The 12,978-nt window shown below is 48.4% G+C and overlaps 1 protein-coding gene across 1 annotated transcript in view; it reads left to right on the plus strand.

Moving 5' to 3' along the window:
- Positions 1 to 11,200, plus strand: part of DUSP15 (dual specificity phosphatase 15) — a 100,498-nt gene extending 89,298 nt beyond the window's left edge. The window contains exon 7 of the mRNA XM_086932683.1: positions 10,268 to 11,200. Within this exon, the coding sequence (XP_086788809.1) occupies positions 10,268 to 10,882 (615 nt within the window). The 3' untranslated portion in view covers positions 10,883 to 11,200. The remainder of the gene's footprint in view (positions 1 to 10,267) is intronic.
- The last annotated feature ends 1,778 nt before the right edge of the window (positions 11,201 to 12,978 follow it).

Raw genomic sequence — 12,978 nt, forward strand, 5'->3', positions numbered from 1 at the left:
GTTTCTACTCCGGGATACCGGAATTCTACAGGGTCCCCACAGATCACCGGAAGAAGTATGACGGTAATGTTGCCACTGAGCAGCACGTCGGACTTGGAATCTGCCATGTCCCCCGCCAGAAAGGATTCCGTTGTGAAGTGGTGAAAGCGGATTGGGGACTGGAGGTAGCGCCGCTGCCCAATTGTGTTTGTTGAACTTTGGGGGCTATTCACTGACATTGCAGCACAGACATTTTCCCCACTTCGTTTGCGATACTTACCAGGATCTTGCTGTTGCATGCTGGAACCTGTAGGCGCTGGGGCTCCAGCTGACCACAGGAAGTATATGCAGTGTGACATCATCGTCGTGGGAGTGGCTGCAGTCCGTGGATGAGATGAAGGCTGGACATTTGAACCTTCGCTCACACCCCTTCTTCCTACACTTTCACCCGGCGCTGAAGAGGCTAAGAACGCCGAAATGCATCCGCCACCATGGGTGCCAGAACTCTACTCTGTGTGGGCAAGCTGATTAAAAGCGCTTCCGAAAACCTCCTCAAGTGTGGCCTTTTCTCTTTCTGTGAAGGAGCCTGTTCGAGATATTTACTAGCGTGGTCACCAGCGACGCGCACAAAAGGCTCCCGCTTTCTTCAGAGGCCCTGTTTTTGCTGGACTACTGCTTGCAGTCGTTTCTACTCCGGGATACCGGAATTCTACAGGGTCCCCACAGATCACCGGAAGAAGTATGACGGTAATGTTGCCACTGAGCAGCACGTCGGACTTGGAATCTGCCATGTCCCCCGCCAGAAAGGATTCCGTTGTGAAGTGGTGAAAGCGGATTGGGGACTGGAGGAAGCGCCGCTGCCCAATTGTGTTTGTTGAACTTTGGGGGCTATTCACTGACATTGCAGCACAGACATTTTCCCCACTTCGTTTGCGATACTTACCAGGATCTTGCTGTTGCATGCTGGAACCTGTAGGCGCTGGGGCTCCAGCTGACCACAGGAAGTATATGCAGTGTGACATCATCGTCGTGGGAGTGGCTGCAGTCCGTGGATGAGATGAAGGCTGGACATTTGAACCTTCGCTCACACCCCTTCTTCCTACACTTTCACCCGGCGCTGAAGAGGCTAAGAACGCCGAAATGCATCCGCCACCATGGGTGCCAGAACTCTACTCTGTGTGGGCAAGCTGATTAAAAGCGCTTCCGAAAACCTCCTCAAGTGTGGCCTTTTCTCTTTCAGTGAAGAAGCCTGTTCGAGATATTTACTAGCGTGGTCACCAGCGACGCGCACAAAAGGCTCCCGCTTTCTTCAGAGGCCCTGTTTTTGCTGGACTACTGCTTGCAGTCGTTTCTACTCCGGGATACCGGAATTCTACAGGGTCCCCACAGATCACCGGAAGAAGTATGACGGTAATGTTGCCACTGAGCAGCACGTCGGACTTGGAATCTGCCATGTCCCCCCGCCAGAAAGGATTCCGTTGTGAAGTGGTGAAAGCGGATTGGGGACTGGAGGAAGCGCCGCTGCCCAATTGTGTTTGTTGAACTTTGGGGGCTATTCACTGACATTGCAGCACAGACATTTTCCCCACTTCGTTTGCGATACTTACCAGGATCTTGCTGTTGCATGCTGGAACCTGTAGGCGCTGGGGCTCCAGCTGACCACAGGAAGTATATGCAGTGTGACATCATCGTCGTGGGAGTGGCTGCAGTCCGTGGATGAGATGAAGGCTGGACATTTGAACCTTCGCTCACACCCCTTCTTCCTACACTTTCACCCGGCGCTGAAGAGGCTAAGAACGCCGAAATGCATCCGCCACCATGGGTGCCAGAACTCTACTCTGTGTGGGCAAGCTGATTAAAAGCGCTTCCGAAAACCTCCTCAAGTGTGGCCTTTTCTCTTTCTGTGAAGGAGCCTGTTCGAGATATTTACTAGCGTGGTCACCAGCGACGCGCACAAAAGGCTCCCGCTTTCTTCAGAGGCCCTGTTTTTGCTGGACTACTGCTTGCAGTCGTTTCTACTCCGGGATACCGGAATTCTACAGGGTCCCCACAGATCACCGGAAGAAGTATGACGGTAATGTTGCCACTGAGCAGCACGTCGGACTTGGAATCTGCCATGTCCCCCGCCAGAAAGGATTCCGTTGTGAAGTGGTGAAAGCGGATTGGGGACTGGAGGAAGCGCCGCTGCCCAATTGTGTTTGTTGAACTTTGGGGGCTATTCACTGACATTGCAGCACAGACATTTTCCCCACTTCGTTTGCGATACTTACCAGGATCTTGCTGTTGCATGCTGGAACCTGTAGGCGCTGGGGCTCCAGCTGACCACAGGAAGTATATGCAGTGTGACATCATCGTCGTGGGAGTGGCTGCAGTCCGTGGATGAGATGAAGGCTGGACATTTGAACCTTCGCTCACACCCCTTCTTCCTACACTTTCACCCGGCGCTGAAGAGGCTAAGAACGCCGAAATGCATCCGCCACCATGGGTGCCAGAACTCTACTCTGTGTGGGCAAGCTGATTAAAAGTGCTTCCGAAAACCTCCTCAAGTGTGGCCTTTTCTCTTTCTGTGAAGGAGCCTGTTCGAGATATTTACTAGCGTGGTCACCAGCGACGCGCACAAAAGGCTCCCGCTTTCTTCAGAGGCCCTGTTTTTGCTGGACTACTGCTTGCAGTCGTTTCTACTCCGGGATACCGGAATTCTACAGGGTCCCCACAGATCACCGGAAGAAGTATGACGGTAATGTTGCCACTGAGCAGCACGTCGGACTTGGAATCTGCCATGTCCCCCGCCAGAAAGGATTCCGTTGTGAAGTGGTGAAAGCGGATTGGGGACTGGAGGAAGCGCCGCTGCCCAATTGTGTTTGTTGAACTTTGGGGGCTATTCACTGACATTGCAGCACAGACATTTTCCCCACTTCGTTTGCGATACTTACCAGGATCTTGCTGTTGCATGCTGGAACCTGTAGGCGCTGGGGCTCCAGCTGACCACAGGAAGTATATGCAGTGTGACATCATCGTCGTGGGAGTGGCTGCAGTCCGTGGATGAGATGAAGGCTGGACATTTGAACCTTCGCTCACACCCCTTCTTCCTACACTTTCACCCGGCGCTGAAGAGGCTAAGAACGCCGAAATGCATCCGCCACCATGGGTGCCAGAACTCTACTCTGTGTGGGCAAGCTGATTAAAAGCGCTTCCGAAAACCTCCTCAAGTGTGGCCTTTTCTCTTTCTGTGAAGGAGCCTGTTCGAGATATATATATATATATATATATATATATATATATATATATATATATTCTCACCAACTTTGTCCCAGTTATGAGGCCGCACTTCGTCACAGGTTAGTCACAAACTGATTTATTTGCAGATACAGCCAGCTTCTCTTCCCTAATAGTGTCCCCCGGCCTGACGCGTTTCAGGGAATCCTTTCCCTTTCTTCAGAGGCCCACAAGAGCAAACATCATTGCGTGCAGCTGCACTGTCTCCTGCATCCTTTTCACGCTTTAAATGGCCTCCGGTGTGCCTTTTAATTTTTTCACAGCTCCAATGCATGCTGGGACCTGCAGTTTGTTTATGCATAATTAATTATCCTCCAGTGGATTTGGTGCTCTTGCGAAGTTCTAGGGACCAGTGTCGCCCTCCATTGGGCCCGAAAAAGACTCTGGCTGTGTCTTAATCCAAGCACCTGCTCCGCCGATCACAGAAGGAAAGCTCTCCCTCTGCGCAGACCATGGCTCTTTCAATGGCAGTGCGTCGCCTCCGCGGTCGGAACCACCGCGCACATAGTCTCACCAACTTTGTCCCAGTTATGAGGCCGCACTTCGTCACAGGTTAGTCACAAACTGATTTATTTGCAGATACAGCCAGCTTCTCTTCCCTAATAGTGTCCCCCGGCCTGACGCGTTTCAGGGAATCCTTTCCCTTTCTTCAGAGGCCCACAAGAGCAAACATCATTGCGTGCAGCTGCACTGTCTCCTGCATCCTTTTCACGCTTTAAATGGCCTCCGGTGTGCCTTTTAATTTTTTCACAGCTCCAATGCATGCTGGGACCTGCAGTTTGTTTATGCATAATTAATTATCCTCCAGTGGATTTGGTGCTCTTGCGAAGTTCTAGGGACCAGTGTCGCCCTCCATTGGGCCCGAAAAAGACTCTGGCTGTGTCTTAATCCAAGCACCTGCTCCGCCGATCACAGAAGGAAAGCTCTCCCTCTGCGCAGACCATGGCTCTTTCAATGGCAGTGCGTCGCCTCCGCGGTCGGAACCACCGCGCACATAGTCTCACCAACTTTGTCCCAGTTATGAGGCCGCACTTCGTCACAGGTTAGTCACAAACTGATTTATTTGCAGATACAGCCAGCTTCTCTTCCCTAATAGTGTCCCCCGGCCTGACGCGTTTCAGGGAATCCTTTCCCTTTCTTCAGAGGCCCACAAGAGCAAACATCATTGCGTGCAGCTGCACTGTCTCCTGCATCCTTTTCACGCTTTAAATGGCCTCCGGTGTGCCTTTTAATTTTTTCACAGCTCCAATGCATGCTGGGACCTGCAGTTTGTTTATGCATAATTAATTATCCTCCAGTGGATTTGGTGCTCTTGCGAAGTTCTAGGGACCAGTGTCGCCCTCCATTGGGCCCGAAAAAGACTCTGGCTGTGTCTTAATCCAAGCACCTGCTCCGCCGATCACAGAAGGAAAGCTCTCCCTCTGCGCAGACCATGGCTCTTTCAATGGCAGTGCGTCGCCTCTGTGATCGGCGGAGCAGGTGCTTGGATTAAGACACAGCCAGAGTCTTTTTCGGGCCCAATGGAGGGCGACACTGGTCCCTAGAACTTCGCAAGAGCACCAAATCCACTGGAGGATAATTAATTATGCATAAACAAACTGCAGGTCCCAGCATGCATTGGAGCTGTGAAAAAATTAAAAGGCACACCGGAGGCCATTTAAAGCGTGAAAAGGATGCAGGAGACAGTGCAGCTGCACGCAATGATGTTTGCTCTTGTGGGCCTCTGAAGAAAGGGAAAGGATTCCCTGAAACGCGTCAGGCCGGGGGACACTATTAGGGAAGAGAAGCTGGCTGTATCTGCAAATAAATCAGTTTGTGACTAACCTGTGACGAAGTGCAGCCTCATAACTGGGACAAAGTTGGTGAGACTATGTGCGCGGTGGTTCCGACCGCGGAGGCGACGCACTGCCATTGAAAGAGCCATGGTCTGCGCAGAGGGAGAGCTTTCCTTCTGTGATCGGCGGAGCAGGTGCTTGGATTAAGACACAGCCAGAGTCTTTTTCGGGCCCAATGGAGGGCGACACTGGTCCCTAGAACTTCGCAAGAGCACCAAATCCACTGGAGGATAATTAATTATGCATAAACAAACTGCAGGTCCCAGCATGCATTGGAGCTGTGAAAAAATTAAAAGGCACACCGGAGGCCATTTAAAGCGTGAAAAGGATGCAGGAGACAGTGCAGCTGCACGCAATGATGTTTGCTCTTGTGGGCCTCTGAAGAAAGGGAAAGGATTCCCTGAAACGCGTCAGGCCGGGGGACACTATTAGGGAAGAGAAGCTGGCTGTATCTGCAAATAAATCAGTTTGTGACTAACCTGTGACGAAGTGCGGCCTCATAACTGGGACAAAGTTGGTGAGACCATGTGCGCGGTGGTTCCGACCGCGGAGGCGACGCACTGCCATTGAAAGAGCCATGGTCTGCGCAGAGGGAGAGCTTTCCTTCTGTGATCGGCGGAGCAGGTGCTTGGATTAAGACACAGCCAGAGTCTTTTTCGGGCCCAATGGAGGGCGACACTGGTCCCTAGAACTTCGCAAGAGCACCAAATCCACTGGAGGATAATTAATTATGCATAAACAAACTGCAGGTCCCAGCATGCATTGGAGCTGTGAAAAAATTAAAAGGCACACCGGAGGCCATTTAAAGCGTGAAAAGGATGCAGGAGACAGTGCAGCTGCACGCAATGATGTTTGCTCTTGTGGGCCTCTGAAGAAAGGGAAAGGATTCCCTGAAACGCGTCAGGCCGGGGGACACTATTAGGGAAGAGAAGCTGGCTGTATCTGCAAATAAATCAGTTTGTGACTAACCTGTGACGAAGTGCGGCCTCATAACTGGGACAAAGTTGGTGAGACTATGTGCGCGGTGGTTCCGACCGCGGAGGCGACGCACTGCCATTGAAAGAGCCATGGTCTGCGCAGAGGGAGAGCTTTCCTTCTGTGATCGGCGGAGCAGGTGCTTGGATTAAGACACAGCCAGAGTCTTTTTCGGGCCCAATGGAGGGCGACACTGGTCCCTAGAACTTCGCAAGAGCACCAAATCCACTGGAGGATAATTAATTATGCATAAACAAACTGCAGGTCCCAGCATGCATTGGAGCTGTGAAAAAATTAAAAGGCACACCGGAGGCCATTTAAAGCGTGAAAAGGATGCAGGAGACAGTGCAGCTGCACGCAATGATGTTTGCTCTTGTGGGCCTCTGAAGAAAGGGAAAGGATTCCCTGAAACGCGTCAGGCCGGGGGACACTATTAGGGAAGAGAAGCTGGCTGTATCTGCAAATAAATCAGTTTGTGACTAACCTGTGACGAAGTGCGGCCTCATAACTGGGACAAAGTTGGTGAGAATATATATATATATATATATATATATATATATATATATATATATATATATATATATATATATATCTGGAAAAGGTTTGTGTCAGCTCTCTTCATCCACCGGTCTTTTTAACTGTCATTAGCATTTTAGGTCTGCATGCCACAATACGGTAAGCCCATTTCAGCTATTGTCTCTCCTGCACTTTGAGTGGAGGCATTTTGCCAGATAACATACACATATCTGCTTTAAACCGACGTTAGTGCCAGGTCTGGGTGGCCAAGACTTTACTTTGCCACTTTTCCTTTTCAATTCTGTATATCTAAACTATGTACTGAAGTTACAGTGTTTTAAAGCCAATAGTACCCTTTTTGCACCAATAGGAATCACATCATTTTCCTGTGCTGTGCTAAGATGTTTATTACAACTAAAAAATGTTCTATGCCTGTTATAAGTATACCCTCCTGTCAGGATACACCCTGGGCAAAAGGAGAGGAAACTCCTCCTAGTCAGTTCCCGAAATCATCTCTTCAACTAGCTGAGGAATCCCACCTACTTCTATAGTCTCTTTTCTTCCCATCCCGTCAATTTCTACAACAGCCACAGGATAAGGCTTGCTGTCTCCATGGACACAGGTTATCACTACAGTTTTCCCAGGTTGCCACTGGTGAAGTTTCACGTTTTCACGACTGATCACAGAATGACGACAGCCTGAGTAGATCAGAACTTTTGTAGGGGCTTGATTGACCTGTATACACATGTGGTATCTATCTGGACTACCCCCAGCCTATAAATCCCGACCTCAGGAATTTTCAACTTCCATAGGCTCAGGTATTGATGCCTTCTGAGGGCATTCCGTGCAATATGGCCCCACTCCTCACATTGATAACATTGTGGTGCTTGGCCTACTTTCCTATTAAGCGGATGGGATTGTGCACTAACCTCTGGTGGTGGTCTAGGAGTAGAAGTTGGTGACTAAGACCTCCTCCAACATAAAGAAACAGGAGTCGACACCCGTGGTTGAGATACCCTAACATCAAGGGTCCGTGACTGAGACACCCTAAAATCGGGAGCCCTGTGGTAGGCACATGCGAAGTCTATAGCACTACTCACAGTGGCATTCAGATGCGGTTTAATCTATGCTGGAGTGGGGTTTCAGGAGAGCATTTAGATATTGTTCTAAAAAGATTTTATCGAGGTCTTCTTCCATTGTTGAGGAAGTTGTCTTCAATCGAAGATTACTCAAATCATGGAATTTTGACCAATAGTACTCACTATCATTGCCCGGATATTCCACTATTAACCGTTTTTATCTCATGATATGGTGTTACACTAGCAGGATTTGCTGCTTGATAGGTCGTTTGCAACTCCCCTGATAGAAGGAGTTCAACATACTGACTCCAACGCTCTGGGGGTCAGGTTGCCATACTTGCCACTCTCTCAAAGTTGGTAAAAAAGAAATGGATCTTCACCAGGCTGGTATTTTTGTAAAAACGGAGCTAGGGACATTTGGGTGTAACTTAGTACTAGCAATGGTATCTGTCAACTTTTGTATCGCAGTATCCGGTCTGCCTGATTATTAGCCATCACGCCTGCCTGGGCTTGAAGGGCTTCCTGTAAACTTTTCCCATTCCTTCTGTGCAGCAGTAGCCTGCCCCTCTACAACTAGTTGTAGGTGGCGCTGGCCCTCAGCTAGTTGCAATCACATCGTCCAATGTCACCGGGTGGGCCACCTTCTTGTCCTTAAAGGGATACTTATCCTACTTCTGACACCACTGTTACAGAACAAGAGCTAAGAGACTAGGTGTAGGATGCTGTTATTTGCCACAAGTCTACCATAACGAAAAAAGGTAAGTATAAACACAGTTCATTCCACACAGTCTCTTGTCTTATAGGCCTTCCTCCTTAGGAGTTTCTTCGGTGATCTCCCTCACTTTTGAAACAGCACCCTCGGGGAAAAGAAAAGCCCAAGTCTATTTTTCATTTATTTATTTGCAGTTTTATATAGTAGCATCTAATTATCTCTTACTCCATAAGCCCATTAATGTTAGACAATTCAATGTACATCTCAAAGCACATCACAGTATCTCAAGAAACAAAAGGAAAGATCCCTCAACGTCTTGCCATCCACTCCAAATATAAGGACACACAAATAAAAGTTCCCCAATTGATTTCTCTCAAGATGTCCATGTAGAGTAACACAAAAGGGTCCTACAGCCCCACCAAGTAAGCGTGTGCAGCAAGCCAGTAACTAAGGGTGTGTGCACTTGTTCTCACTACTTGCCTGAAGTTGTGACCCCTTGATGGAATCACAGCCGCCTCATCTGACTCGCCCTCCCTCTGGTGCGTTTAAACAATGCTGGTGGGATACCGTCCGGCCACACTCGCAACACCATTGCTTCTCCAGGTCCGGTCTCACCACTTGCCGCTGCTCTCATCTTCACTTCTGAGACCTCCAAATCTTCCCTACTCCTCTGGCCATCAGTCTCTTGCCTCGACACTGCCCTTCTTCCTTCAATGTTGCACATGCCTGTCACTCCAGCCTATCGGAAGTCTGGTGCACAGGAAGGAGCAGATCCCGTACAAAAAGAATGCTAGTCAGTGCGTCCATAGTGCGTCTAGAGTCCCCGCCATCAGCCAGCACACGAGGAACGCAACACCATCAGTCCATTTTACAAAGCCAGATCTATTGGGTTTGCCAGTGCTTATTTTTATATATAGTTCTTTTAGCTACATTACTTTCAATTCTAAGCACTGTAACAAGTCTTTTTATTATCAATTATGTGTGCTTGGAATTTTAGATTCAATGAGATTCTAACTTGTGACCTACAGATTATATACACCATGTCTCAGTAGCAGAGCATTAAATCAGTGATCCACCCTACATTGTGTTAGACCTGACAGTCCAAGTCCCGCATCTGCCACTGTCCTCAGCAAATTTTATTTTGTAAAGGCACCTGAAAACTGCAAAATGGTTTTCAAATTTTGAGTGGGAGATATGCCGTAAAAATGTGTGGGCAAAACCTGAAAATATGGTGAAACTGTAATGCAAATATTCATAACATGAATCTGCTGTCATTCAATGCACCTACTTGTCCAAACCACAAACATTTTGTTAATTTCAGGATTACTAATTTGCACGGGTGCAGATGTGGAATTGTTATAATTTACCAAGGTTTCTACCAATATATGGACATGCTGAAGCATGATATGAGGTGATAGAAATGTGTGTGGGCAGCTCTTGAAAGGGACAGCTTGATAGCAAATCGAGATCTGTATGGCTGGGGTGATCACGAAATAAACCTGCTGCTGACTACAACTGACTGCTCTCTTTATGTGGTCATACAGCTACCTTTATAACACTTTCCAAGATTACTTCCTGCAATACTGTGTGTATTAAAGCTTTGCAGTCATTGTAAAGTTTTGTGAATTTCAAATTCTGTCTACGCACAGACTTCCACATTCGTAATTGTACATAATGTGCAAGTCGCATAGAGAAATGGCTTCACCTTTGTGTAACTTCACATTAAAAAAATATTTTGCCTCCACTGACTTCATTTTATATCATTTTTACCGCAATATGAATGCGCTCATGTCCTGCTATGTACTTTTAACCCAAGGGTATTGGCATATCTGAGTCATACTCTCATTCCCTCAAGAGTTCCCTGTCACAGCCTTGTGTTTGTCTTTCCTTTACAGGTTGCCAGACACCTCAGGGAGCGATATGGAGACAATCCTTTTGATGATAAAAAGGACATAATGGCTCTATTGCTGCCAAAAGAGACGCAGAGCAAAGAAAGGACAGACGCAGCCCTGCAAAAACAAGAGCATGAGCCCAAAGCCAGTGAAGCTGCAGGAAGCAAGCTGCATGGACATGAAATCACAGCAGAAAGGGAAAGTGACTTCCAGGAGTCAGAGCTCAGATCCCAGGGTGTTGCAGGTACACAAACTGACCAGCAGGAACCTGAAGATGCAGAAGGAACAGTTAATAATATGCAGGAACCACGACAGGCAACAAGCACCAATCTGCAGGAACTGCTGCATGGAAGAGAAGATTCAATGGGAACAAGTGTGAAGGGCGCGAGACAGTTGGCAGGAACAGGAGATGCCCTGCAGGATCCGGTTTGTAGATGTGAGGAGGGTGCAGGGCGTTACCCGCAGACACCTGTGCGAAGAGGAGTGGACATGGAAGGACAGGTGCATAGAAGCAGGCAAACACCGCAGGAGCCCGTGCAGGGAGGTCACAGAAATAGTCACTCCACTGTGTTACGGATGAAGCAGGGCTGCTTCTGCATCCCCAGCTGCTTAAAATGATGCTGACATTGGCGCCATTTGTACGATGTGACGCATGATGTGAAAAAGGCTCCATGTTGTGGCCCAGAAGAGTCCACACCCACGACATTATCAAGCACCGAGATGGAAGGCTTTACCATAGAGAGTGAAATCCATACACATGCCCGCATGGTTCTACCAAAGAGAGGGCTGTCGGTGGACAGATCTGCAGAGTTTAACCATAGAGTGATAGCTGCACTGGGTGGGTGGACGTATGTGTTTTATCATGGAGGAAAGATTTATCTTCTGGTGAAAGATTGATAATCTTTGATGGGAATAACAAATGGTTTACACCTGTTGGCTGTCTGTACAGCAGTGTGGTCTCCATGTCTTTTTTAGGTCGAGCCTGGGCAGCGCATGAGCTGCTCTGCGAGCCATGCTGTATTGGAGTATGGATTTGAAGCCCCACCCACTCTCCACCCATATTTGTTATTGGCTTGTGTCAATGTCCTTAAAAAAAAATGTTGGCTTCTGATTCGTTCATAGGCTTGTTAGTCTCTTCTTAGTACAGCCTTGTCTTCATTTGTAACTTCCAATGAGGACTAGCCCTTTTACTTCGGTTGTTCTAAGGTATGTCTTATTTAGTCTGTATTTACAACAAGGGGTGGTGAGGGACAGAGTCTCTGAATTAAACAGAATACTCTCACCCAGTCAAGAGATCAGGGCTAGATCCAACACCGTTTTTTAGCTCACTGCACCATCCCAGTTTCAGAACCTGGCTGTATGCAAATTAGTCTGTTCCTGTCCCAGTGCATGATGGGAACAGGGCAAACCAAACTACAAAAGCCAATTCTTACACTGGGAAGGAAACAAGCTACCGGGGACCGGTTTCTGGCATTTCAGCCTCTTCGGCCCGGCTTGCTTGAATCCTGATGGTGCAATGAGCAAGGGACTCACATCTGAGCATACCCCTCCACGCTTAGGGTGGACAAAAATATTTACAACAAGGGGTGGTGAGGGACAGAGTCTCTGAATTAAACAGAATACTCTCACCCAGTCAAGAGATCAGGGCTAGATCCAACACCGTTTTTTAGCTCTTTGTTCATCACCACCCCCTTTTGTAAATCGATTTTGGCCACTATAGGTGTGGCAGGGTATACTCAGACATGAGTCCCTTTCTCACTGCTCCATCAGGATTCAAGCAAGCCGGGCCGAAGAGGCTGAAATGCCAGAAACCGGTCCCCGGTAGCTTGTCTCCTTTCTGGTAAAGAATTGGCTTGGTAGTTTAGTCTGCCCTGTTCCCATGATGCACTGGGCCAGGGACAGACTGATTTGCATATAGCCAGGTTCTGAGCTGGGATGGGGCAGTGAGATAAATAACGGTGATGGATCAAGCCCTGATCTTTGGACTGGGTAAGAGTGGTCTGCTCAATTCAGACACTTTGTTCATCACCACCCCCTTTTGTAAATCGATTTTGGCCACTATAGGTGTGGCAGGGTATACTCAGACATGAGTCCCTTTCTCACTGCTCCATCAGGATTCAAGCAAGCCGGGCCGAAGAGGCTGAAATGCCAGAAACCGGTCCCCGGTAGCTTGTCTCCTTTCTGGTAAAGAATTGGCTTGGTAGTTTAGTCTGCCCTGTTCCCATGATGCACTGGGCCAGGGACAGACTGATTTGCATATAGCCAGGTTCTGAGCTGGGATGGGGCAGTGAGATAAATAACGGTGATGGATCAAGCCCTGATCTTTGGACTGGGTAAGAGTGGTCTGCTCAATTCAGACACTTTGTTCATCACCACCCCCTTTTGTAAATCGATTTTGGCCACTATAGGTGTGGCAGGGTATACTCAGACATGAGTCCCTTTCTCACTGCTCCATCAGGATTCAAGCAAGCCGGGCCGAAGAGGCTGAAATGCCAGAAACCGGTCCCCGGTAGCTTGTCTCCATTCTGGTAAAGAATTGGCTTGGTAGTTTAGTCTGCCCTGTTCCCATGATGCACTGGGCCAGGGACAGACTGATTTGCATATAGCCAGGTTCTGAGCTGGGATGGGGCAGTGAGATAAATAACGGTGATGGATCAAGCCCTGATCTTTGGACTGGGTAAGAGTGGTCTGCTCAATTCAGACACTTTGTTCAT

The sequence above is a fragment of the Lissotriton vulgaris genome, chromosome 7 (genome assembly GCF_964263255.1).
Source record: "Lissotriton vulgaris chromosome 7, aLisVul1.2, whole genome shotgun sequence".
NCBI classification, from domain to species: Eukaryota; Metazoa; Chordata; class Amphibia; order Caudata; family Salamandridae; genus Lissotriton; species Lissotriton vulgaris.